At 39.7% G+C, this 27,233-nt stretch overlaps 1 protein-coding gene across 5 annotated transcripts in view; it reads right to left on the minus strand.

The window, feature by feature from the left end:
• Positions 1-490: 490 nt before the first annotated feature.
• LOC113084495 (dystrobrevin beta-like) overlaps positions 491-27,233 on the minus strand; it is a 37,544-nt gene continuing 10,801 nt past the window's right edge. For 2 of the 5 annotated variants that reach the window (XM_026254864.1, XM_026254863.1), the window contains exons 11-19: positions 10,821-10,914; positions 10,530-10,615; positions 9,871-9,984; positions 8,998-9,094; positions 8,789-8,809; positions 7,208-7,367; positions 6,615-6,704; positions 6,479-6,532; positions 491-699 (exon numbers count right to left, since the gene is read on the minus strand). In XM_026254864.1, the coding sequence (XP_026110649.1) occupies positions 650-699; positions 6,479-6,532; positions 6,615-6,704; positions 7,208-7,367; positions 8,789-8,809; positions 8,998-9,094; positions 9,871-9,984; positions 10,530-10,615; positions 10,821-10,914 (766 nt within the window). In that variant the 3' untranslated portion in view covers positions 491-649. Of the gene's footprint in view, positions 700-810; positions 845-6,478; positions 6,533-6,614; positions 6,705-7,207; positions 7,368-8,788; positions 8,810-8,997; positions 9,095-9,870; positions 9,985-10,529; positions 10,616-10,820; positions 10,915-20,285; positions 20,361-27,233 lie in introns of all 5 variants that reach the window. The other 3 variants (XM_026254867.1, XM_026254866.1, XM_026254865.1) reach the window with 3 other exon arrangements.

Consider the following 27,233-nt stretch of genomic DNA (forward strand, 5'->3'; position numbering starts at 1 on the left):
AGGAAATCCCAAACAAACAGCGAGCTGTACGAGACATCCCTGATATATGGTGGTTCTGATGTGTGTGATGCAGAAGCAGCAGTTTGATGATCAGAAGACTACAAGGAGCGACGGAGCAGGCATCACTCGGAATAAATGTCACATGCAGAGCAAATACGGACCCTCTCCACTCCTCCAGTAGAGCCACTCCATGCATTAAAAACACAAAAAAATCATCACTAGTTATACAAAAAAGCATCCAGTGTGGGGAACATCTGGAAAAATAGCTACAGCATAGATACATTTGAGTGACGTCATGAAGATGCACAGTGCGTTCGTTTTAGAAAGTAGTGATCACAAAGTCATAAAGGTTTTTTAAGAAAGCACAAACAAGCCATTCTCATGGGTAATGTGATAACAATGGGTTTATACAGATAGATTATTTATGTGTATATATATATATATATATATATATATATATATATATATATATATATATAGACCTATATTTAAATATTTATATATATTTATATACTTCCTAATAAATACAATTTGCTCTGTGCAAGGATTCATGAAGAATTGGTTTCACATAGTGAAAGCCAGCTGGGGAAGAGCATGCATTTGTGCGAATGCCAGGGAGGTTTTGATATCGCTGGTCCTTTCCTGGAGCTTAGAATGAAGGGGTGGAGTGCCTTTTCCCAGAATGCTTCAGTGATGACACTGGACAAAACACAAATTTAAGGTTAGGGGGTCATGGCGGCTCCACAGTATTTTGCACATTTTACTTTGGCATTAAGAGCAGGACTAGACAATATTCTTATTTATACTTACATGAAGTATTCTACATTCTTTTACTCTGACTCAGCTAGAAGAAGAAAAAATAGGCCTTAATCAAACTGAGAAACTATGGTCAACTAATGACTACATTCTATAATCTGGTAATTGGGGATGTTTAATATTAATTAGGGATAATTAGGGATGCACCAATATTAAAATCTCAATAATCTAATAATATTGCCATGCTATGTCCAAGAGCAGATAAATGACTGATATTAAGATTTATACTACTTTGTCTATATAAATATCAATAAATATTAATACTGCTACAAGTGAATTTAGGCATCACATTATAATATAGAATGAATATTAACAGTGTTAATGATTTTGTTTTGTTTTTAAAGACTTTACATGAGCACTAGATGACAATGAATATGCAGAATTACATATTTAGTGTCAACCAATGTATAAACTACTGTTCAAAAGTTTTTAAGTAATGTTTTAAATGTTTTTAAAGAAGTCTGGGCTTCATTTGTTTGAAAAATACAGTAAAAACAGTAATGTGGAATTGTGAAAAACATCTAAGGTTACGTATGTAACCCTGGTTCCTGGAAGAAACGAGATGCTGCATTGAGAAAGCATTGGGGAACGGCTCCAGTGTGACGTCTCTGAATAATGTGTGTAATCAGTCCAATGGATGGGCGAGACGTCATAGGCAGGTGACGTCAGAGAAGCAAGCGCCGGCCAGAGATGCCGGAAGTCTGGCACTGCAACGCAGCATCTCGTTACTTCGAGGAACAAGGGTTACATACGTAACCTAAGACATTCCTCTTCAGGAACTTGAGCTGCATCGAGAATGCTTTGGGGAACAGACCGCGGGCTGGATGGCCACTCATGACCACACCGCAGCTGGTGAGCACCCCACACCGGGCCCTGAGACAAAAACCAAGGTTTTCTCCATATGTCTAAGGCACGTAGGCACCGCTGCGTGACCTTTTAGCATGTGAAGTGGGTTTCCCCTCAGGCAGAACCCCTTGGTCTTGAGCCACCACTATAGGGGTCTCATGTACAGCAGGCCAATCGCATTCACATTGGACGCAGCTGCCATCAGACCCAGCAGTCTCTGAGACTGCTTGACAGTGAGTGACCAGCCTTCTCTCACTCTCGCGACTGCAGTGAGGATCGACTCGATCTGAGCAGGTGACACATGCCTGCATCGTGGTCGAATCCCACACCACGCTCCGATAAGTGGTTCTCTGTACTGGAGAAAGCACACTTTTCTTGGCGTTAAGTCTTAACCCCAGCTCTTTCATGTGAGCGAGAATGACGATGCCGAACCGTCATCTGCTCAGATTGAGCTGATATCAACCAATCGTCAATGTGGTTGAGTCGTGAAAGTGTGGGGTGAGTGTGCAAGGCTAGAGAAAGATCCGTATTTGTAGGCTTTTGCCCCCAAAAGCAAACCTCAAGAACTTCCGATGAAGAAGGATGGAGATAAATGCATCTTTTTGATAGATCGTGACACACCAGTCCCCAGACTTTGCCTGTGAATGCGTGCTCAATTTTAGTCCCCTGACTGAATGGTTCAAAAAGCGCAGATCTAAAACAGGACACAACACCTCATCCTTCCTCGGGAACAGTGAAGTACCGGCTGTAGGACCCGGACTCTGCAACCCAAGGAGGGACCACCTCGATGGCCTCCGTCCTCAGAGAGAGTCTATTTCTGTTCCATTACCAGATCCTGCTTGGGGCCCACCAGAACTGGATTCTGTGGCCTCTCACTACAGTGTACAGGACCCACTGAGACACATTTGGCAGTAGTTTTCACGCTGCCAAATAGTCTACTAAGGGAATCAGCCTCTCAAGACTGATCTCTGGTGTCATCAGAGCAGTTAGCTCGGTGCCCTGAAGCAGCGCACCGGCAGGAGACGGCCGAACTAACTGCTCTGGAAACCTCCCAGGAGATCGCGAGCCTCTTAGCACCGATAAATTTCGGTCCTATGGTCCTCAGACCATCGTCTGCTAGGAAGACTAGACCAGAGCCTGCTCAGGTCAGGACCCCATGAAGCACACTTGGCAGGGGCTTACCCACCGCCATGTGACCTCCTAAGGGAACCAGTCTCGCGAGACTGGCCTCTTGTGCACCTAGAGATACTAGCTCGGTGCCCTGAAGCGGAGGACCGGCAGGGGATGATTGTACCACCTGCTATAAAGACCTCCGTAGAGGTAGTGAGCCTCTTAGCACCGATTCGTTTGCGGGTGGTAACTGAGAGAAGCGCTCGCCGGAGACCGCTGCGCCCTCGAACACCGGCAGGGTTGGCAGAATGATCTCCCGAGGGCACTGAGGAGAGAACGGCACCGTGTAATGCGGTGTACACCACTCTTCCCCAGAGGAAGCTGGCCCTCAACAAGTCCTAGGCCTTAGGCGTAAGGACGTTATGACGAAGGCAATCCAACGAAAACGACGGTCCACAGAACCGTTTTCCACTAGAAGCCTTCGGCCCGGGAGAGCCACTCTGACACCCCCTGCATGAGGGACTGGAACACGGTTGGGACTGCTCCACCCAGCAGCCCCTGACCGCCTCAACCTCCTCAGAGGAAGAGAGGTAAACACGTGTTCTCACACAAGAAATTACATCCCAAGAGCCCCTGTACATCTAACTTCACATGGTCAGATAAATATGTCATTTTATTCCATTTTATTAAAAATGGAACAATGTAATACACGTGTTGCCTCGGCAGCGCACATCTTTTTCTATTTCTTTTCTCAGTCACACAAACAACATCCACCTCCTCAGAGAAAGATGGATGCTACAGCGAGCTCTGTCTCAAAAGGTGAAGAAACCGCAGCGCAGGCTTCCAAGCCTCGAGAACGAGCCCTAGATCTAGTGAACACGGGTGAAGATAGGATGAGCCGTCTCCAACCCGTTTGCCAGATCACGTGCGATTATTTTTGAACAAATCTTTTAGGTGAATAAATCATTCTTTTTCACGTAATCCACTGACTCATATTTCTCGTTCACTGAAGTTCACTCCACAGCAGCATGGCACTATTAGCAGCACATGCGCAGCTCGGTGAACCAGGTATCTGAAATGCCAATAGCCTTCGAGTATGGGATGTGACGGAGCATGTGATTTGTTGAATGTAGTGAATGAATACACCCTTCACTGAACGCATTTCATACGAGTCTGAACGAGATCTAGAGAATGATCTTATCGTTCGTGAATGAAATGACTAAACTGGAACACGTCATTCACGAAAAAGTTGAATGAAATGACACGTCGTTCATGAATGAAATGACTGATCTGATACCCATGACGTTCGTGATCGAGCTGAATGATTTAGTAAATCTTGTTTCTTGAATGAAATGATTAAACTGGAACACATGTCATTCACGAACGAGCTGAATGAAATGACGCATTTCGTTCGTGAATGAAATGACTGATCTGACGATACCCATGTTGTTCGTGATCGAGCTGAATGATTTAGTAAATCTTGTTTCTTGAATGAAATGACTGAACTGGTCCACATGTCGTTCGTGAATGAAATGAACTGGTACATAGCTTATCTCGTTCGAGAACGGAATGAATGAGAGCAACCGGGTCAGTTGGCATTTAGCATGTCAATCGCTCAAAATGCAAAGTGCAGTTATAGGTACTGTGCACATACGCTTGTTTTCATATTTAGCATACAGAACATAACTAGACGTTTAATCCCAATTTCTGAATGTGAATATATAATATACGAACTGTTTGACCAAACAATTAAAATGCTAATTATGCAAGAAAACCTTGTGCTTTGTTCATCTGAACAACTTAATTAGACTTTATATATTGAATGCGATTATGCACACATTTTAATAAAGCCAAATCAGTTTTTGTCACAAGTGAGTACGTTCGATGACTTAAGACATAACACATAAGACACTCTTTTTCGCCACCTGCTGGCATAATTTGTGTAATACGAAGAAATGGTCACTGAACGGATCAGTGAACGAATCTGAACGAATCATTTTGGTCAACGAACTGAAAATGAACGAATCATAATTTTCACCACTACAACACACTAGATTCGTGTGTCCCTACCATTTTTTTTTGCAGGCAGGGAACGCTGCCTGCTCACACCCAAAACTTCTCTTGATTGAAGCTTTGACAAATGGAGTTTATCAGTGGAAAAACGACACTAAATAAGACTCACAAACAGAAGCGACTGACACACACACAAGCTGTGTCCAAATTCAGGGTCTACATCCTTCGGAGGACTCATTTGAAGGATGTTACGTCACAGCGCCGCGACGAAGGCTGTTCAAATTCGTAGGATCATTCAAATGTGGCCCACAAATGCGTCCTCCTTTTCCCCGAATTGGAAGGATGGGTGTGGTGGATCCTTTCACGTCCTACCTATCCCATAATTCTTTTCGGCAGGACGAAGCGAGCGGTAGCGGAGTGGGGGAGGAGTATTATTTTCGATGTTTTTTAAAAACTGGCTTTTCAAAAATATATATTTTCAGTTGTTTTCTAGTTAGGCATTTTGTTTTAGCGTTAAACTTTTTTTTTACATTTGTACGTGTATATGTAAAAAAAAAAAAAAAAAAAGCCAAACTAGCTTCTTCCTTACTGCCTGTGTGAATATCCCCTTACACACAGCTTATTTGTTAGTGATTGAAGCTGTTTTTAACACTTCTAAGGACGAAAGAGCAGACAGAAGTGTTTATAAAGCTCCGGGGAGAGAACGATGAGCTCTTCATCCGCGTCTTGCTTAGCGCTGTCACGGTTGCTAGGTGACAGGATATGAGCAACGGGTAAGGGAGGGAACTGAAAGAAGGGTAGGCTGTCCAAATTCACAAACACCGACTTCCGGTTTTTGCGGTCGTCGGAGGACCCATCCTCCTTCAACCGGGTAGGAAGGATCCTAAGGAGGATGCAGACCCTGAATTTGGACACAGCTACAGGCTGGTTGCCGGCTTCGCCCCTCGTGCTTTTATGCTTCCTGGTCTCTGGTGTCACCTGCCTATGACGTCTCACCCTTCCATTGGACTGATTACACACATTATTCAGAGACGTCACGCTGGAGGCGTTCCCCAAATCATTCTCGACACAGCTCAAGTTCTTGAAGAAGAACTATTTTCTATCTTCATATATTTTAAAATGTGATTTATTTCTGTGGCGTGGTGGCAAAGCTGAATTTTCAGCAGTCATTACTCAAATATTCAGGGTCACGTGATACTTCTGAGATCATCACCAATATACTGATTTGGTGCTCAAAAAAAAATTTTTTTTATTATTATTTATGTTGAACACAGTTGTGATGCTTAATATTTTTGTGGAAACAACTCTTTTTTTTTTAGGATTATTTAATGAATAGAAATGTTAAAAATATATTAAACTGAAATCATTTGTATCACTATAAATGTATTTTTTCACATTTGATCAATTTTCATCCTTGCAGAATACAACCACTATTGTCTTTAAAATATCTCACCCCAAACTTTGAATGGTAGTGTATGCAAATTCGTAAATGTAAAATATATATATAACTCTAATACTATACCGATATATTGTGCATCCCTATAAATAAAAGCTTGGAAGCTTATTATAAGGGAAATGGACTTTGGGCCTTTACTGTTTTAATTATTATATCAGTTGTCATTCTGAGAAAAGATAAGTATAGGAATGAGTAAGGAATAAGGGTAAAATGGCAAACAAGGCCTTTGGGACTAACCCTTCTCCCTTCCATTTCGCATGTTCTCCTCTTCTTCCTCTAAACCGTCGTCCACTGCATAATTGACAAACATTACAATTACCACTAAAATCATGATGTGAGTTCTTAGAGGGCAGAAGTGAGTTTACAAAAGTACCTGAGTGAAGTTCTTTCACTAGTGACGACATAGTGTTTGTGATTGAGTCTGCAGCCACTAAAAGATCATTACGGAGATTTCTTGGTACACCTGGATGAAAGAGGAACATTTTCAGATGACAATAACCAGAGGTATAACATATCAATCCAAAATTAATTTAGCGACTTAAGTTTCTGTCAGTTCCTCACTATCATATGGCATTACATGTCTTGGAATATAGTCAATAACAGTTGCATTAATAGACTACATTAATGGTATTTTTAGTGCTAAATGACCCAGTCTTTATTTTACAGAAAGAATTCTTCCCCTAAACATCTTCTAATTTTGTCAATTTGTTATGAACATCTCATAATCATCTTCTAAACTTCTTAACATCTCCAAAATCCTCTTATAATTATCTTCTAATGATATTTGATTTGATATTTTGCACTTTCTAAATATGTTCTAACATCTTTTAATCAACTTCTAATCATCTTCCAAACATCTTCTAAACATCTTCCAATCACAATCTTTAAACTTCCAGTCATCTTATAAAGATCTTCTAATCATTTTGTGTGGATGATAATGTCAATGCAAAGCTTCAGACGTCTCACCCTGAGAGAAGGCATCCAGCACGTCATCTCCGACCCCTGCCAGGCAGTCCTGGGGCGTGTGTGTGGGGGTCGAGCCGGCTGAGGTGGAGCGGATGGGCATAGGCATGGTGCAGCTGACACTGTGGCTGGGAGATGAGTGGGGCGAACTCCCCGTCTGGGTCTGTAGGAGGGAGATGAGGGAAGAGAACGCAAAAATTACACTACATGTGTAACAACCTGAACCTCCATTGGTCCCTCGCTCCCCAAGTAGCACTAATAATTAATTATTATTATTAATAAAAACCTACTACTTCAGACACACCTATTGATATTTGATCTGTTTCTTTAGATTGTATCACATAAATCTTTGGCCTGAGAGCTCATTGAGCAGCATGCAAGTGCCATTAGAGGAGCAAAAGGATGGTAGAAAAGGGCCGCACTGTCCCACAGATTGATGCTGGGCCCAGGGCCTGTGGCCCACTGCCAGGCAGCAGATGGCTGGCCAGACTGCAGTCACATTAGACGTGAGGTGCTTAGCCCTGATGAAAGGAGAGCAGGTCTCTGATATTTGGCAGGGAGACATGCAGCTCGTGGTCCCTCCCTGGGTCACAGGAACAAAGCAGCGGGACTTGACTGGAAATGGGAGCTTCATGTCCTCGCTATGAGGAACAGACATGACAGAGATCGCCCACAGAGACAGTCTGCGATAAGCTCATGACATATCCATGCTTTATTCTCATTAATCAACTTATGAGTCAGTTTTGTGGCAGTAAATTATTGAACAGTCCCTTTCTGTCAGCATTTACTCATCTTTATCTCATTTCAAGCATATATGACTTTCTTTCTTTTGTGGGACACAATGGACTAGCACTCCACAAATGACAAAAAAAGAGTAGGCATACACCACTATTAAAATTCATTAAGATACAGATGTCTATTTTCATGCCAAGGCAAATGACTGATTTAGTCTTAATAGTTTTTAAAAAATAAAGCACTAATGAACAAACATTTTAAATGATGCAAGTTAATTTAGGCATTACAGCATTATTCTGTACATAGCCTCAAAACTGCATATTTTTTTTGATATTCGCTAAAGATCACATTACAAAATTACATGCAATCACATTTTTGTAGTGAATGTTGAGTAAATGTTTTGTGTTCATTCAATTACAGCAATTTTTGTATACATTAGTCATGCACAAAGTTAAGTAAAGTAACAGATTTGCTACAGATTAACTGTGAGCGTTATATGATGGCAAAGTCATGAACTAATTTGAAAGTGTATTTAGTATTTTCATTCTTTCCAGAGCTTGGTGAAAAAACATAAATCCCATTCATTTTCATTGTATTGAAAAGAGCAGCCTTAACATTTTTTATAATATCTCATTTTGTGTTCCACAGAATAAAGAAGATTTTTTATTTTTTTTGTCAGTGATCCTCTTCATTTTCAGCGTTATGCAACCCATTATTCTTTCACCTTTTACCTTTTTGGAAGTATCTGTGGTTTGCCAAACACAGCACATATGTTAGATCAAACTTTCGCAGATGTGACTCGTGCGTGTTTACTCCAGAATTGCAGAGCTGTATTAAAGGAACACTTACTGCCTGTTTCTGCTCTTCATCCTGTCAGCCAGAAGATGAGAGATGACAGTGAGTGAAAACAGACACGTCAGAGAAACAGCGGTGGGAGAAAGAAAGGTGAACCCAAAACGAGAGAGACAAAAAGTGAGCACAGAATGAGAAATCAAATGAAGTTTTCATCCTTGCCGTGGCAAATGAAGAGCCAAATTGGTGTCCGACAAGTTTCGTACCTTCAGCAGCCTCATGAGACTCTCCAGCTGGACCATCAGTTCTCTCCTGCTCTCCTGAAGGGCCGACATGCGCCTCTCCAATTCATCTTTTCTGTGCCTGAACCAAATGACAAACAAAATGAATAAATGAATCACCATATGAATCATAAAAATCAATGACTGCCAAATACACGCAGCTAAAAGGGCACACATGATGGAAAACAGGATTTCCCTTGCTCTTTCGAAATAAAAAGCTCCTTGTACTATGTTCGTTATGCAAAGCTCCCTCCACAACCCACTCATACAATTGACAAAACCTAAGCGGGGAAAATGGCTCATGCTAAAATTGTATTGATTTCAGAACCACAAGTAGAGGATATTTGCATACACATTTCTTAAAGGTAGAGTACCAAAAGCTTTTATAATAATGGTGAAATGTAAACCTAAATTACGAAATATTGATTAACATTTAAAAATCAAGACAAAAGTGCAGAATATGACCCCCTTTCCACTAAAGTCCTTCATGAAATCGATTGGATTGCTCAGAAATGCACATAAAGTGGCTAAATCTTCATGAAACTAAAACAAAGAGGGCAAAAACAGCACATAATAAAAATGTGCACATCCACTCATCTTATCAGACCAATATATTATTAAAGAAAACTAATTTGGCTTCTACATGCCCTCTGGTGCCCATTAGAGGTACTCCATTTAAATGACTACAGGGAAGTGATATCCCACCCAGTTCATTTAAACCTGTTATATGTTCCTAATAACACTATGGTTAACTAAAGTTATGGGTAATTTAAAGTTGAATGCCCTGATTAATTCCACACCCATTCTGTTGTTGTGTTCATGCACGTATAAAGGCTACGTGTGAATGTGTGTGTGTACCGTAGCAGCCGTAGCTCTGCCAGTAGAGTGGGGTTCTGCTGGGCTTTCTCAGGGGTGGGCTGAGAAGCCTGTTCATGTTCCAGACGCAGACGCTGGATTTCCTGCAGTATCTCCCTGTAGGCACCAAACACAGGAACCAAAACCAACTTGACTGGCATCTATCAAAAGCACTCAATTCTACTGTAACACAGTCTCTGTTATCACTTTTGTCTTCAATAATAATTATTATTATTATTATTGTTGTTGTTATTTAATTGTAATTAATAAATATTTAATATTTAATTTAATCTTTGTTTAAATAATTAAATGTATTAAAATAGTAATAATAATAATTAATAGTAGTAGTATTAAATTCAAGTCATTGTAATTCATAAGTATTAAATAATTAAGTTTTGTTTGAATAATTGAATGTATTACAACAATAATAATAATAATCATTATTATTACTGCTATTATTATATAATTTAAGTATTTAAATATTAAATGTTTTTTATTGGATGAATAATTCAATATATGACATGATTACAGCATTTCAATTATTGTTATTCCATTTTAGAACAGTAAATATGAATCAATAATGACTTATTTTAATTTAGCTTAAAGACATGTAGATCCATTGTAAAGCAAAGCAAGGAGCATCTTATTATTGAAAACCCCACCTGTTTTTATTCTCTAGTTCTGCGATGAGCTGCCTCTGTTGCTTGTTAGCATCAAAGTTGAAACTCAGATCAGATGGAGGACATTGCTGAAAGACAAAATAATTAGTTTCACTGGTTTTGTGCAAAACTAATTAGAAAGATGCCGTTAAATGAACACATACCAAAATAAGTTGCCTAGTTATGGAGCATTAAAGCCTAAATAAATATTACTAAATAGATTTTCATTAATTCCACACAGTAACTAAAAAGTGTCCTCTGAAAACTTCGTCGTGTTTGTGAAGCGAGTCTCACAGTGGAGTTGCTGGCCTCCGCTGCCAGACGAGCAGCGTATCGCGCGATCAGACGATGTTCTTCATCCAGTCTGCTGGGACTCTCAAGGGTGTTACTGTCCAGACAGAGAGACAGAATAAGAAGATATACATACAGCAAGAAGAAAGAAGAGCAGTGAAGGAGCATGAGACGGATGATGGCAGATCGACACGAGTAATGAAACATCTGAGATGATAGATGACCATCAGGAAACAGATTTGGGGAAGATACTCTAAAAACTCATACTTAGTTATAGCAGTTATAGTTTAAAGCAGCTTAAGTACTGCCATGATACATAATATAATTTATTATAATTCTATTATACTTTACTAATAATATAATATAATATAATATAATATAATATAATATAATATAATATAATATAATATAATATTCAGTTGTATATTTGTTTATTATACATAAAGTCAATATAATATAATATAATAATTTAGTGATTTTTTTAGTTCATTTTGTAATTGTTTATTTAATTTTAGGAGTTTAATATCCATTACATTTTAAATCATTACATTCGATTATTTATAATATAGCAGTATTAGTATTTCCCTCCACCTAAACCTTTGAGAGCAGGTGTGTTGTGTCTGGATGGCTGTAGGACGCAGACGTGTGCAGTGGATAGGCTCTGGTGGTGTAGCTGGCTCTTATGTTATAAGGTTTGGCATATGGCTGGAGCAGATGACGGAGCATATGTTTTCCTTCCTCATTAAGTGCTCTACAATTAGGAGTGAATCACGTGTGCAAATGTGTGAATGTGTATGTTCTGTGAGTTAGACACCACACAAAAACACGCATTTATCAAAATGCACTCACCGCACTCATTAATCAAATGTAAAACAAATATTGTATTAGTCTGATAATACAATAGGATAATGAATGGCTTGCATAGAGCTGGTCTGCTGTGGCGGTCTCTGTGGCCCAGCCGCCGTGACTTTCCTGAACTCTCGCAGTCTCAGCGGAGTGATTCATTAAGAGGGTTGTTTCCATGCCAGACGTCTGTCTCACAGACAGATATGGTGTTTATAATAATCAGTGTCATGCTGAGAATGATCCACTGGAATCCACTTATTGATATGGCACCCTGACAGCAGCTGTTAGGCACTTCTATCGACACTTAAAGGTGCTCTGGGTAATATTTTCTCATTAAAAATTAGATGAGGAGCACTTTCAACAAATAGAGGGTATGTTTAGAATGATGTGCACTAAGAAAAAGTGCATAGCAAGGGACTAAAATTGTAAAAAAAAAAAAAAAAAACTCTGTCCTGGGAGAAAAAAATTGGTCTTCCTCAAATTCTTTAACTAGAAATATGCCTGTGTAAACTTTATAATAATAATAATAATATATACAAAAGTATATGAATATTAAATTATGTTAAACTATTTGAATAATTAAACATTACTAAAGTAAAATAATATAATAAATATTATTAGTCATTATTATTAAAAAAAATTAACATTAATAATAATAATAATAATAATGGTGATGATCATGATTATCGTTTATTATTAGTGTTACATTACAGCAATATTCAATTCTTAAAATTGCATTTGAAACATAAATTACATGTAACATTACAAAAAATACTAAATTATATTACATCTGTATTTTAAAATATTATTATGTATTATCACAACAACATAACACATGTAACATTACAGTAATATGTAATTATTAAAAAGTTATTCTGAATGTGTAAATTGTATTCCAAATATCAAATTACAATTATTCTTAATTAATAATATGATAATAATAACAATGATGATGATCATTGTTATTACAAAAAAATATTAAATTATTAAAATTGCATTTGAAACATTACAAATGACTACAATATATACAGTAGAAGTGACAGTGTGAACATCTGCTATTCATGATAAATATTAACTAAATATATGATAAATATCTACTTCATGTCATTTTTAGTTTGCCACAATAATATAAAAGTCATAAAAACCAACAGCATTTTACATTCTAAATGGACCTGAGGGGGAATTTTTTTAGTATATATATAAAATGAAAAATAAAAAGTACTCTGAACCCTTTGAAGGCAAAAGTGGATAAAGGACACGGAGAGCTAGACTATGATAGAGGAGGAGTCTATGATTTCATATCCAGTGACAGGTGGTCAATACTCACTTAACTTCAAATTAAAAACTCATTCAGAGCAAATGAAAAATGATATTTCTGTTCTGGCAGCAGGACTGGCCATGACCCAGCAGATGATAAATTCTACACGTGGAGATGTCCTTGAAGGCTCGACCCAGTAAATGAACGTGTGCTGGAGAGGTGCACCGTCAGCAGAGAGACTCGCTCACGCTCACTGTCCCGCCTACAGCTCTGAGCTTCCTACAAGGCCATGCAGTTACACCCAAAATGAGTTTTATGAAGTTTCAAGGCTCAAAAAGTTCAGCACAGAATCTTCTTATAGATTCTGGAAGCAAGAGAAATCAAGGATTGTTGTATATCCTCTTAAATTAGGCCATGAGGATTGGCCATAAGGTTTATAGACGTGGCTGTGTGCCACTTGCGCCTCACCCGGATCACGTCCCAGGTTTGTACCAAGTGTCACTACTGAAATGGAACAATGTGATGATTTTGTAACTGTGTGCAAGTGTACATAAAGCTGTCTGTTTTATAAACTGCATGGGCAATGTCATTTTGGAAAGTCATCTTCTTCAAGCTGTTATGCACAGTATTACTGTCCGAACAAAATAATCACAGTTTACAACATGGCAGACATCAGCAATGTCAAACGTTCTGGCACTTTAGTACTAAGATAATATATTTCAAATAAAAAAAAGGTTCAAAAATCAACCTTTTTCAGCACTTTTATTCAGCAGGGACACGTCAAATTATTTTAAAGTGACAGTAGCGACATTTATAATGAATTTCTGTTTCAAATAAATGCTGTTCACTTTCTATACATGAAAAAATCCTGTAGAAATGTTATCAAGGTTTCCACAAAAATATTAAGTAGCACCACTGTGTACAACATTGATAATAATAAAAAGGAAAACAGCGTATTAGAATGTTTTCTGAAGGATCATGTGACACTGTAGAATTTTCCATCACAAAAAAAAATATATATTATATAAAATATAATATTATAAAAATATAGAATTATAAAATATATTCAAATAGAAAACAGTTATTTTTGTCACGGTTTTACGCTGCCTGAAGGAATACGGAGTCGAGGATAAACGAAATAAGGCTTTTAATATATCCAACATGGAGCACAGAGGTAGACACACGTAAGTAGCAAGTGGCAAATGAAGACCCGACAAAACAGAACTGAAAGGACAAGGCTTAAGTACAAAGGATAATGGGGAAACACAGGTGGATGGAATAACTAAATTAACAGGGACACATGAGGAATAGAATAGACACACCTGGGAACTAATCAAACTAAGCACGGAAGACAGAAACTGGGTCACTGGGGCAAAAACACTAAATGAGTCCAGGTGTGTGACAGTACTCCCCCCTCCCAGTAGGTGCGTCCTCGCACCGTAGAAACAACCGAGGGAGGCGTGGGTGGGAACTTGGGAGGAGGTTCCGGTGGAGGACGGACTCCCAGGAGGGGGCCAGCAGACAGGGACCACAGAAGGAGGAGCCAGGGAGGAGACGACGGAGGGAGGAGCCAGGGAGGAGACAGGAGCAGGAGGAGCCAGATGGTCCACCAGAGACCAGCCAGGACGGAGATCCAAGGTGGAGTCGACGGCGGGAGGAGCCATGGTGAAGGAAGGGTCGACGACACCAGGGGGCCGACAGGCGGAGACTGCACCGGTGGGTGAGGAGCCCAAGATGGAGCAGCACAGCCGCAGAGCCAGGGGGACGTCGAGGTTCCGGAGGGCCTAGGTGGAGCAGAAGGCTCAGGCGACCAAGGCGGAGGCAGGGTCCTGGCAGACCGCTGTGGAGCCGGAGCGACCGAGGATGGAGGTGGAACCGGAGGGAAGGAGGAGCCTGACAAAGCCGGAGGGATGGAGTGACGAGGTGGAACCAGAGGAGAGGAGTCCCGAGGCGGCGGATGGTCGACGACTGACCAAGGTGGAGCCGGAGGGACGAGGGAGCCCGGTGGAGCAGGTGGGATGACAGGCCACGGTGGAGACGAGGGAGCTAAGAGCCAAGGCGGAGCCGCTGGGTCGAAGGACCGAGGAGGAGTCCAGGGCTCGGAGGCTGGAGGCGGAGACAGGGCCTTAACCCGCCAAGGCGGAGCTGGAGACTGGCAGTCCAGCGGCGAACCACCGCGCCCCGATGGCGCGGACTGAGGGTGAGCTGCGGGACTGACTGGCACCAGCAGGGATGACGAGGAACTGGCTGGTCTAGGAGGAGGAGAGAGGAGAAGGATGGGAGGGAGGACAGGAGGATCAGGACTGGACGGAACCAGCGAAAGAGGAGTAGAGGGACCAGCAGGTTTGGGAGGAGGCGGGAGAGGGAGGCTGGGAGGGAATACAGGAGACACAGAAGATTCAGGGCTGGGTGGAACCAGCGGAGACACAGAAAATTCAGAGCTGGGCGGAACCAGCGGAGACACAGAAGATTCAGAGCTGGGTGGAACCAGCGGAGACACAGAAGATTCAGAGCTGGGCGGAACCAGCGGAGACACAGAAGATTCAGAGCTGGGCGGAACCAGCGGAGACACAGAAGATTCAGAGCTGGGCGGAACCAGCGGAGAAACAGAAAACTCAGGGCTGGGCGGAACCAGCGGAGAAACAGAAGATTCAGAGCTGGGCGGAGCCAGCGGAGATACAGGAAACTCAGGGCTGGGCGTAACCAGCGGAGAAACAGAAAACTCAGGGCTGGGCGTAAACAGCGGAGAAACAGAAAACTCAGGGCTGGGCGTAAACAGCGGAGAAACAGAAAACTCAGGGCTGGGCGTAACCAGCGGAGAAACAGAAAACTCAGGGCTGGGCGTAAACAGCGGAGAAACAGAAAACTCAGGGCTGGGCGTAAACAGCGGAGAAACAGAAAACTCAGGGCTGGGCGTAACCAGCGGAGAAACAGAAAACTCAGGGCTGGGCGTAACCAGCGGAGAAACAGAAAACTCAGGGCTGGGCGTAACCAGCGGAGAAACAGAAAACTCAGGGCTGGGCGGAACCAGCGGAAATGGAGCAGAGGAAATGACTGGAGGAGGTAGGAGTGGGAGACTGAGAGGGTATACAGGGGAATCAGGGCTGGACGGAACCAGCGGGGAAACAGGAATATTAGGGATTACCTCCGTAGACCAGTCCATCAGATCCAGAACTTGCTCCATATGACTTTCAGAGACTGCATATAGCTCACCCTCAGTCGCAGGAGTGTGGGCAGGGCTTTCCTCCACGCCCTCGATCTCCACGAGGACTCCCACGATGCACAGTGTTGCCGGCTCACACACCTGGTCAGTCGCGCTCTCGAGATCCGGCTCCCTGTCAGTGGATGGCTCGGACTCTGCGGCTGCGGTGGGCTCTGGCTCCGTGCGGCGTGATGGTGGCTGGCTGGTCTCTGGGTCGGGAGTGGGACTGGCGAGATCCTCTATGGGGCAGATGGTGAAAGATGAGCCATTTCTCGCCAGAGTCCACTCCACGAATGCGGCGAAATCCTCTCGAGGACCATCTTCGGACGACAACGCTCTGCACTTGGAGTTCAGGCTGGTGTTGTAGAAGGTGCAGAGCGCGCCGTCCGGGTAGCTGGTGGCATTAGCTAATAGGAAAAACTGTCTGGTATGGTCCTCGAGAGAACGTCCTTCCTGCTTCAGCAGGAGGATGAGGAATTCGGGACGATAGAGGGGATCCATAGAACACTACGAAACAAAAAGACTTTGAAAACACAAAAAAAAAACGGAGGAAAAAAAACACGCAGTTTTCTATTTTCTTCTTTAGGTCGGGTCTTCTGTCACGGTTTTACGCTGCCTGAAGGAATACGGAGTCGAGGATAAACGAAATAAGGCTTTTAATATACCCAACATGGAGCACAGAGGTAGACACACGTAAGTAGCAAGTGGCAAATGAAGACCCGACAAAACAGAACTGAAAGGACAAGGCTTAAGTACAAAGGATAATGGGGAAACACAGGTGGATGGAATAACTAAATTAACAGGGACACATGAGGAATAGAATAGACACACCTGGGAACTAATCAAACTAAGCACGGAAGACAGAAACTGGGTCACTGGGGCAAAAACACTAAATGAGTCCAGGTGTGTGACAATTTTAGGCTCTGATAATATTCCACAATATTACTGTTTTTACTGTATTTTTGTTCAAACAAATGCAGCCTTGGTGAGTATAAGATAATTATTTAAAAAACATTTTAAAACATCTAACACATACTAAACTTTTCGAGCTTTTAATTAATCATTTAAAGTAATACATAACCCGTTAGTATTTTTATTCATATCTAACTTTTTAAATATGTGGAAGAAAATAGATAACTAGAATTGTGAAAATATACTTGTGTTGGTATTAAATTGTATCTTAATCACTAATCACCCACGATCTTATTGAAGCTGTTGCTAAATGGACAGAAATAGTGCTTGAGTCCCAGTAAAGTGTTCTTTGCCAGATAACAGTGTTCTGCTGCATCCTCCATATAACGAAGAATTTATAACCAGCCTGAAAGATCGGGAATTGCATTCATTACAGATTTTGTTGATGCACTTGCAGCTTTACCCGATTTGCATAATTTAGCGAATTAGGTGGTAAAACAATGCAGTTCACCGGATCACCCTGGGCTGTAACCCAGTATGAGATGCACCAAGGGTTCACAGACAGCAGCCAATTTCTTAACTGAATGCTTTTAGTAATCTGTGTAGGTTCACCAGTATTGGTATTGACTACTGAAAATCATCACGACTCTAACAAACGTAATCAAGTGCGGCAGGTTGAACCCATAATTACATAAGAATGCTAAGGAGCACTTCTTGTGTCCCCTAACATCTCCATTCTGGCAGACTCCAGGAAACAAGAGTTCGAGACAAGAATTAAGTGCATTATAATCCTGCATACATTTTTGGCGCCGCAGGCATCACCCGCACTTGACATCATACTCACACAAACAATGTGCTGTAACGGGAGACTGTGATGTTGGGTGAAAGGTTCGAGTAGAGAGTCTGACAGTCTGTGTCTTTGATTTCATAGCCAGTGGCGCGTTATTGATGGAAGCGGAGATGAAACTAACATCTACAATCTCCCTCCACCACAGACCTCATTTAAATGCATGGCATCTCCGAACGCCTGAGGTTAAAGAATCAAGTAAAGTCAGCTCCTTTTAGACTGACTCTGTTCATTACGGAGAGGGACTTCATGTAGGGTGAAGTGTTTACCAGTCCACTAGTCCTGCCTTAGACGCTGGGCTATATTTAGAGCAGAATACGTGCAAACCAACCCCTCTCTGTGCTAAACATGCCACATCTGGTTCATTGAAATGATTAGCCATCATGACACGTGTCGATCTGAGACTCCATATGTATTTTAATATTCATCCAATGTTGAGGACTGTCAGCGGCTGACACTATGACAACAGATGTAACCACTTACTTTCCAGCATGTCTTCAAATGAAGGCGTGCAGCATAAGAAATAAGAACGGACTGCTTTGGCAGCGGCTGTAATTAAACGGAGAATGATCTTATAAAGACTGGGATTGAATTTTCAGCTGATGGAAAAGTTTGCAGAAGAGCTCCCCCGTATAATAAAATAGGAAATGTTGCGCAACAAACCATGAGACACTTTGGTGCAAGTATCTTTTCGAAAAAAATTAATTTTCATTTCAAGGTCATGTGTTTGATTCACAGGGCAGGCATGAACTGATCGAATATAATGCATGTAACTCGGGTCAGGAAATGTGTAAATGTAAATCATAAAAATGATTTAAAGCTGCAGTAGGTAACTTTTGACGCTCTAGCGGTTAATAAACAGAACTGCTTGCGTCTTGCGGAAGAACATCGTAGCCGGAACTACTTCTCTCTGTTTATGTCTATGAAGAATCACAAAGGTACTGGGTTACTCCGCCGCGGTATCCCCAAAGCAATCTAAAATAGTCCGAATATAAACACTTATTATAGGTGCACCCTAGTGATTCAGAACAAGCTAAAAACACGGTTTGGAAAATGGATTCATGGTGTACTTGCTTATTATATAAATTTTTCTACATTTTGAACACAAACAAAGTTACGGACCGCAGCTCTGATTGGTTGTTTTTTACCGGGAGCGATGGAGTTTCTGCTAATGGCAATAGGACCACTGGGAGGAGCCGGAGGAGCTTGATTTTTTCCACAGATTATCTGTCTCATATTCTTCTATCAGGACATAATGACAGGTTTAACAAATATGTAAAAAATATATTTTTACATAAGTTACCTACAGCACCTTTAAGATTGTTGAAGGGAGGCAGGCTTACAATGCTAGAGACAATTTTGACTGTGCAAGAAAAATGCTTCGGCTCAAACTTTGAAGTCAATCCCTTTTTTGTCACGTTATGAAATATTGCTGGAGTGACAGCATGATCATGTTCATCTAACCGTCATTTTCTTTATAAACTGTGGCATAAAGTACCATCATGATATAAATAATATAAAACGATAATTTTTTTCATAATTTCTTTTCTTTTCTACAGAAGAGTGTCATACAGTTTTGCAATAATATGACAGTGAGTGAAAGATGACAGACAATTTTCATTTTATTTTCAACTATGATTTTCAGTGGATAGCATCTTAAATTGTACTTTTTTTTTGGTTCTTCACATAAAGTTATTTTATAACACCAGAAGATGCAAAATTTCTAAATCAAACGACTACTTTTATGGGGGGGGTTTTCACACATTTCTTTGTCATTTTTCAAACATGATCTGTCCTCATTCACTTTCATTCTACTGAAAAGAGCAGCAGGAACATTCTGCCTAAAATCTCTTTTTGTTTTCTGAAGAAGCCTTGAAGGGTTTGGAATGACATGAGGAAGAAAGATAATGACTTAGGAATTTCATTTTGGCCTGATCTAACCCTTAAACTTCACAATCCCTGAAAGACAAAAGTGAACTGACTACAAGCAAAGGTATTTGTCCTGGGAACCTGGACAAGTGTCAACAGCACAAAACAGAAAAAGCCAACCGGACCAGCTCTCTATTTACAAGATAAGGCTTTCGTTCCATCCAAGTTTATCTTCCGGATCACCTTGGGCTGCTGCCCGGCCCGGGACATGCAGAGGGTTCGGAGACAGCAGGACAATTTCTCGATTCAATGCTTTTAGTCATCTGCCTTTGAAAGGCAAACATTCAACCTAATTCTTCAGCGATGCAATAAACATGGAAAATATTCCGCCCAGAGAAAAATGCAACAATCTTCTACTCATCCGTACGCAACATCATTTCAAAACAAGCCATTTTACATAACAGGCTTAAGTGGAGGAGCTTAAAAACACACACACAGTCAGCACGGAGACAGAAGCCTGTGTGGAGCGCTTACCTCTTTGAAGGCGTGGGCGTCCCGGAGGAAATGAGAACCGTATCGTTCATGTCGTTGGCCACTGGCCTCAGCTGACTGCAAAATCACAGAGTTTAAGTCAAGCCTAGACACAAACCTACGGATGACGCGCTAAGCTTTCCAAGTGCACAAAAGACATCAAACCGCTCTAAGAAGTGATGCGAACAGTAAACTTCCTCATCATAATTGCCTTCCAGAAACACACATTTTAATTTAATGCTATTTGCCCAAACTTAATTAAGTTAACAAGACGACAAAAGGGTTTGGTGGAATTCTAATTAAAGCTGCAGGAATCCGAGAAGGTTGGGAGAAATAGGAGGGGGTGACATTGCAGAAGGTAAACAGTGCCACGGGATCTATCTGAACTCAAAAATGTTTACATAAACCGCTTTTTTTAGTCTAGTCATTATTTTTGGTTTTGGGTAACTAGTGCCTAATTCCTATTAATCCACAAAATCTCATTTGCACCTTTCCATACGATCTGCTTGTGACCCACTGAGGGTTAAGTTTAGGGGTCATCCTTCATGCTTGCTTTAGCTCTAAAGATCACACATTTCTATACAAATCACATCATATGAAATCCACATCTTAAAAACTTCCCTTCCTTATATTACATTGTCATTTCTATTTATGTATTTTTTGGAGTGCATTTGACAAGAAAATACTATTTCATTCTTCCTTATTCAAAATGTTATCTTTAGTTCAATGTGTTACTTGCAGTTTCTTTGTAATTAATTGTGAAATTTCTGAGTGAACATTTTTCCTTTGGTCTATAGTTCATGTGTATTTTTAATTTTTTTTTTTTTATCTTATTATCCTGTTTAATACATTTCCATCATTTTTTTAGTTATTTATGATTAATGAATAGTAATCTGAAATTTAGAGTTCAGCACATTTAAAAAAAAATCTATCTTAACTAGTACAACTTTTTTCTGATTTTTAATCTGAAAATCATCATGTTATAATAATACGGTTTTCTCTGTGTATCCTGCACATATATCAGAGGCGTTTCTCTTCAAATGAAAGGAACATCCAAATACTGTTGTGTCTTAGTTCAGGCGCTCTGAGGTTCGGCGCATTTGCATTACTGGGACGTCCTAATGTTAATGTTCCCTGAGGCGGTTAGCATCATGTCACACGACTCGTGAAACATCGTTATATTGCAATCCAAGCAGCCGAGCTGTGGCATCCGTCTGAGACTTAAAAGCAAATAGTAACCAGCTTCGAGCAAAGCGATCCAACACATGGCAAGAAAAATCCACAACAACATGCTAGACCTTTACTATAACTGCACGATGGAACCACACAAGACTCATTTTATTTTAATAAAGCCCTTCTGTTCTATGCAATTACTCACGCACCTCCCGCAAGGCAAAGAGTGGCCGTCTGTCAAGAGGTGAGACGTAAGCGGTGACCGCTCTGTCCAGCTGCCCGTCCTGCTCTGTGCTCAGCTGAAGGAGCATCTCAATGCACAACACTGCTGCTGTCTCCAAGGAAACCTGACAGTCACATGACACGGTGACGATCCAGACACACTCTTACTCTTTCCTCTTCCCTCTCTCGCTCTCTCTCTCTTCCAGCCTCCCGGCTCCTCAGTTTAGATGCACGCACAGTACTTTCAGCCACTCAGAAATAGATGCAATATTCTTCCCTAAGAACATTTACATTTCTCCAATCTGTTTCCAGCCGCCCACATTAGTCACAATAATCCAGAGCAAACAATCCCCTTTTCCAACAGAGCTTCATTCACAACACAATTACTATACACAATGCAGCCTACACAGAAACAATAGTCTAATACTTAGTGCAAATCTACATGTTTTCAAAATTGACCGGATGGCAGTCTGAATGAACTAGCTTTGCATAATTAGAGCTGATTTAGATATATAAGACATGTTTCATACAGCCGTTTCCATACATTTGCCAAGCCTTAATCACAAAGTTTTGAAAGAGCTGATGCAGCTACTCCAAGCTGTTTAGTTGTAAACCTGTCAAAAAAAAAAAAAAAAAGCCATTATCTACATTGTGGAAAGAAATGTCACTAAAATGGACAGATGCCAACTGTTTAAAGGTCATTTCCGGCAAATGATATTTTGGCGCTGATGTGTGAATGGAAGCAGTATGGATACAATATTGCAGAAAGCCATTGTGAGTGAATAGAACATAGTGCATTTACTGGACAATCTGCCATAATATTTACTAAATATAATGGGTTTCATCTGTGAGAAAGGCTGGTAGAAATTGTCTTAAAAATTTGGTTGAGGAGGTTTGCTGTTTGTAGAGATGAATTTAGAGTCGTCAGAGCCGAGTTGGGTTCGTTCACAAAGAATTAACCTATTTCAAGTTTGTTTAATGAACTAAAAATAATGTATATATCTAATATGAATACAGAGTAAAAAAAAAAAAGATACAATGTGAACTTTAAAGTGAATAATTAAAATACAAATTTATAATAATATTTTAATGATGTATATTCATTTGTCTTGATTTTAGTGAAATGTCAAAATCGAATTAAAAGACCATTTATTTAATAAAAAATTTCATAATACAAATGAAATATAAATAGTTCTGTAGGCATGAAAATGTAAGATTTTATGTTCACTGTAAAAAAAAAATCTTAATAGGCACAGTCACTAAAGAGGGTTGTATACTGTAATCCTGTAATATGATAATATGATAATAAAACTGTAATGCTAGATTTATGGGATAAGATGGGATAGTATGGGAAATACTGAGGCCTTTTTAATTAGATGTATCTCTCCAATCAAAGTGCATATGGTGCAGTACAAACATAAAAACATAACCCACTGCTAACAGGTGCCACCCCATCACTCCCATCACTCCCAGTCACCAGATCCTCAAATGCTATGTACGTCTTAGCTAATCTCCAACCACTCAAATTCGTCAAGCAGATCAAACCCGGATGAAACCGTCTCCTAAACTTTGATTAGCAAACTCCTCTAGATTCAAAGCCAGAGCTGACAAGTCTTAGACGTCAGACGTGCTACAAATGTAGATTTATTCATCCTGATGTTCTTCCCGAGGAAGGCAAAAATCACACTCTCATCTTTTTTATGAGGTCAAATGAATTACTTCAAGGGGCCGTTCACAGGCGCTCTTCTCCTCTGGTTAATTACAGTGAACTGAGTACTTTCACAGAGCCCGAGCTGGAGAAATATGGAGCATCTTATATCCCGTCTCCACTGAAAGTTATGGTTCTGGGCCCATGCTGCACATCTGCAGTCAAACATCAGTGTTATATGACCATCACTACATCATGACAATCACTGTCTATTTCAGCTACATTATATTAATTCATACTGATTAAGTAAAAAGAAAGAGGATTTTTTTCAGCCATATTTGAAACAGGAACAATTGCATTTGGTTCAGTGATATCAATAAATCATATATATATATATATATATTATTTCACCATCAATTTATACACAAAATTGCACTAAGAGTTAAATGTTTTGGAGAATATATAAAATATATATATATATATATATATATATATATATATATATATATATATATATATATATATATATATATATATATATATATATACTTTTTTTTTTTTTTTTTTAAGAAATAAAATTTTCAAATTAATATCATGAATTAATAATTCAATAATAATATAAATTCATGTTTGAGTATTTCCACATATTAACATTATAAAAATTATTAAGTAAATAAAATTATTTTTCACATATTATTCATTAAAATAAAGAATAAATAAAGATTATGCCACACTAATTTTTTGAATAATAATTTTCTCTTAATTGTGATATCAGGACAGTTCAGAAACTTCTGACAAGATTATTGGAGTATGTTTTACAAGAAAATACTTTTTCGGTTTTTCTACTTCATGTTTTTTTTTTTTTTTTTCAGGTTTAGTTCAGTTTGTTACATGCCATTTCTTTGTAATTGTTTGTGAAATTAACTAGAAATTTCTGAATGGACATTGTTTCCAGCAATTATTTTTTTTACGTTTTTTTTCATGGCCCCAAAAATATCTAAATGGAACATTTTCACCATAGAAGAGGTGTAATCATGAATTGTATTTTTGAATGAATTAATAGATCTTTTGTGGGTTAGTCATTGACCTATTTAACATACAAACAACTCACAAACATTCTGTCAGCGGTTCAAGAAACGATATGCTTTGTCCCATTTTGTTTCATTCATATCCACTGCAAATTACTCGCAGACATCTGTCCCTGCCTATGGTTCAGCATGTGCTAAAGAACTCCATCTGTCAAACAGGAGAAGATCTGAAAGACATGCCATCAGCTTTCAGAAAAACAACATCCTTGCCGCTCATCATAGAAATTCATCTCACTTAAAACAACAACACACAGAGTGATTCCCAGGACCGAGCGGACATGATTTTCCTTGTCTCTGACTCTCTCATGACCAATCAGAAGGAGGCGGCCTGCAGCTTGTGACAGTGGGATGTGGAGGATCATGTTGATGGATGTCACCTTGAGGTCAAAGCCAACAGGAACACTATGCTGACCAATTGTTACGCAGACAGCCAGCTACCCAAAGAGGAAGAGATGATCATGACGGGTCAGAGCTCTAATAACGAGGATCCTGATTTGTATTATTTCCAGTTTCTAACCAAAACCGATGTAACTGATGTCATGTATCACATCAATCCAGTATCAAATAACAGAAATCATGAGATTATAAATAAACAAGCAAAATCGACCAGGCTGATGAGATACGATTCAGGATTAGGAATCAGGAATAAATAAATACATAAAGTGTGACAAAATAGTCACGTTCAACCCAGGCTCATTTGAAATATGTGATTGTGGCGACCTCTCTGCGAAATGATATCACTTTGCTTCTTGCACATTTTGTGACCCCTTCAAGGTGAAATCCAGTTCAGTTAGTGGTGCTAAAAGCCTGTTCGGCTTTATCTGAAATAGATGAATGTGAATCTGGTGCTAAAAGGCTAATGCTTGCTAAATGTCTTTGAAAATAACATACCGCCTCTACCCTAAACATAACCGATAGTGTTAACAAAAGCAAGCATGAGTTAAAAATGCATTTGTTGCAGAAACCATCCCTATTTATCTTGCTTTAAGTCTTTGAGCTCTTTTTTTAGCGACTCGTGACTCTGTATAGCAGGTGCAGTGCTGTACCAGGTGCGCTACCGAGCACATTTACTGCGTCATAAATATGGAGCTGGTTTTGTGATGCATAAATCAAATTTATTTAGTTTACAAATCATGCACTATGGTAAAAGTGTTTGGGAGACAACATAGTATTTTGCAAGGAATCGCTTGTCTTTAATTGATAATCTGCCCCCTTTATTCGTACTTTGTATAGACAAGGAATACAAGATGTTGGAGTTTTACTGCCTCTACTGTACATTTCAGCTTAGAAACGTGCATTGAATTATGCATAAGTAGATTTTCTCTAAAAATGTATTAGCAAGTACAACTAATAATATAATATTACAACACTGATGAGATTTATCACAGCAGAACCACTTTCTTCAATACTCAATATAAGAATGCATAAATCTCTGTCTGAGCTGAGGGAGACGCTCAATGAAACAGACCGTAATATCTGTTAGAGTCCATAAAAGTGGCATTGTTTCATTACCCAGTCATAGAAAACACCACACGCTGGAGGCTTAAGATTGATTTAGCACTAAAGAGATGAAGTGGCCCACAGACACCTCAAACTACATTTAGATAAGCGGAGAGGACAATGTGTGACAGAAGAGGAGGAATCAATTCAGAGTGCATGTTTCATCTCAGAATTAACCTCTTTTAATACATATTAATGCTCTTATTGTACATTATTTATCGGTACACATTAAAGGAGAAAAATATATGTCTTTGTAGTCTTTTATTTAAATGATCTTCCTTGTCTCTTGCATAAGTATTCTCATTTAAATCCTGATTGATTCTGAAATATGTCACATTACAGAAGCTAAATGGGTTGTTAATGCAATTTCATGTCTTTACATTTGTTAAAATGTGATTTGGACTGTAATCAAGGTCTGATATAGATCTAGTATAATTCGGCCCTTTCATATATCTAATTGTTGTGTGGCAAATTAAAGGAAGCATTATGAAAATCTCTCTTTATCGATAAATAGCAAGCATTTTTAGAAAATAAATTTCTTTCACACAAAGACTATTTGAAGCTGATGCTATTCGAGTGGTACAAAGGGATATTTAAAGAGCAGTTTTAATTGCTTAGCAATCTGAATTTGTGAACTAAAAATAGACGACGCTGGCAGCTGAACACGAGCTGGCCCTTCGGTCACATTAAATCTGAATCTATTCTAGGTGGTAATAAGAGAGTACAATTTACACACTCCTTCATAAGATCTATTATTTCACCATCAGTTTATACACAAAATTGCATTAAGAGTTAAATATTTGGGAAGTCGAGGCCTAGTGATTAGAGAGTTTGACTCCTAACCCTACTGTTGTGGGTTCGAGTCTTGGGCCGGCAATACCACGACTGAACCCCCAACTGCTCCCCGGGCGCCGCAGCATAAATGGTTGCCCACTGCTCTGTGTGTGTGTTCACAGTGTGTGTGTGTGTGTACTCTGCTCTGTGTGTGTGCACTTTGGATGGGTTACATGCAGAGCACTGATTCTGAGTATGGGTCACCATACTTGGCTGAATGTGACGTCACTTTCACTATATTTAATTACATATTTGATGCACCTTTGAAAACAAATGGACTTAAATACAGATATTAAATACAAACCACAAAATCTGCATGTATTCATAAATCAACATTTAAAAGGACAGATTTACACTTGGTAACTTAAAAATATTGAGAAAACAACTTTGTCAACAGATTATGCCAATAATATAGGAATAGTAGCAGACAATTTAAAATCTGGCATTAATTCTCATAAAACATTATCGTTGAAGCCAGTGAATGGT

This window comes from Carassius auratus, unplaced genomic scaffold, assembly GCF_003368295.1.
Source record: "Carassius auratus strain Wakin unplaced genomic scaffold, ASM336829v1 scaf_tig00040150, whole genome shotgun sequence".
Classification (NCBI taxonomy): Eukaryota; Metazoa; Chordata; class Actinopteri; order Cypriniformes; family Cyprinidae; genus Carassius; species Carassius auratus.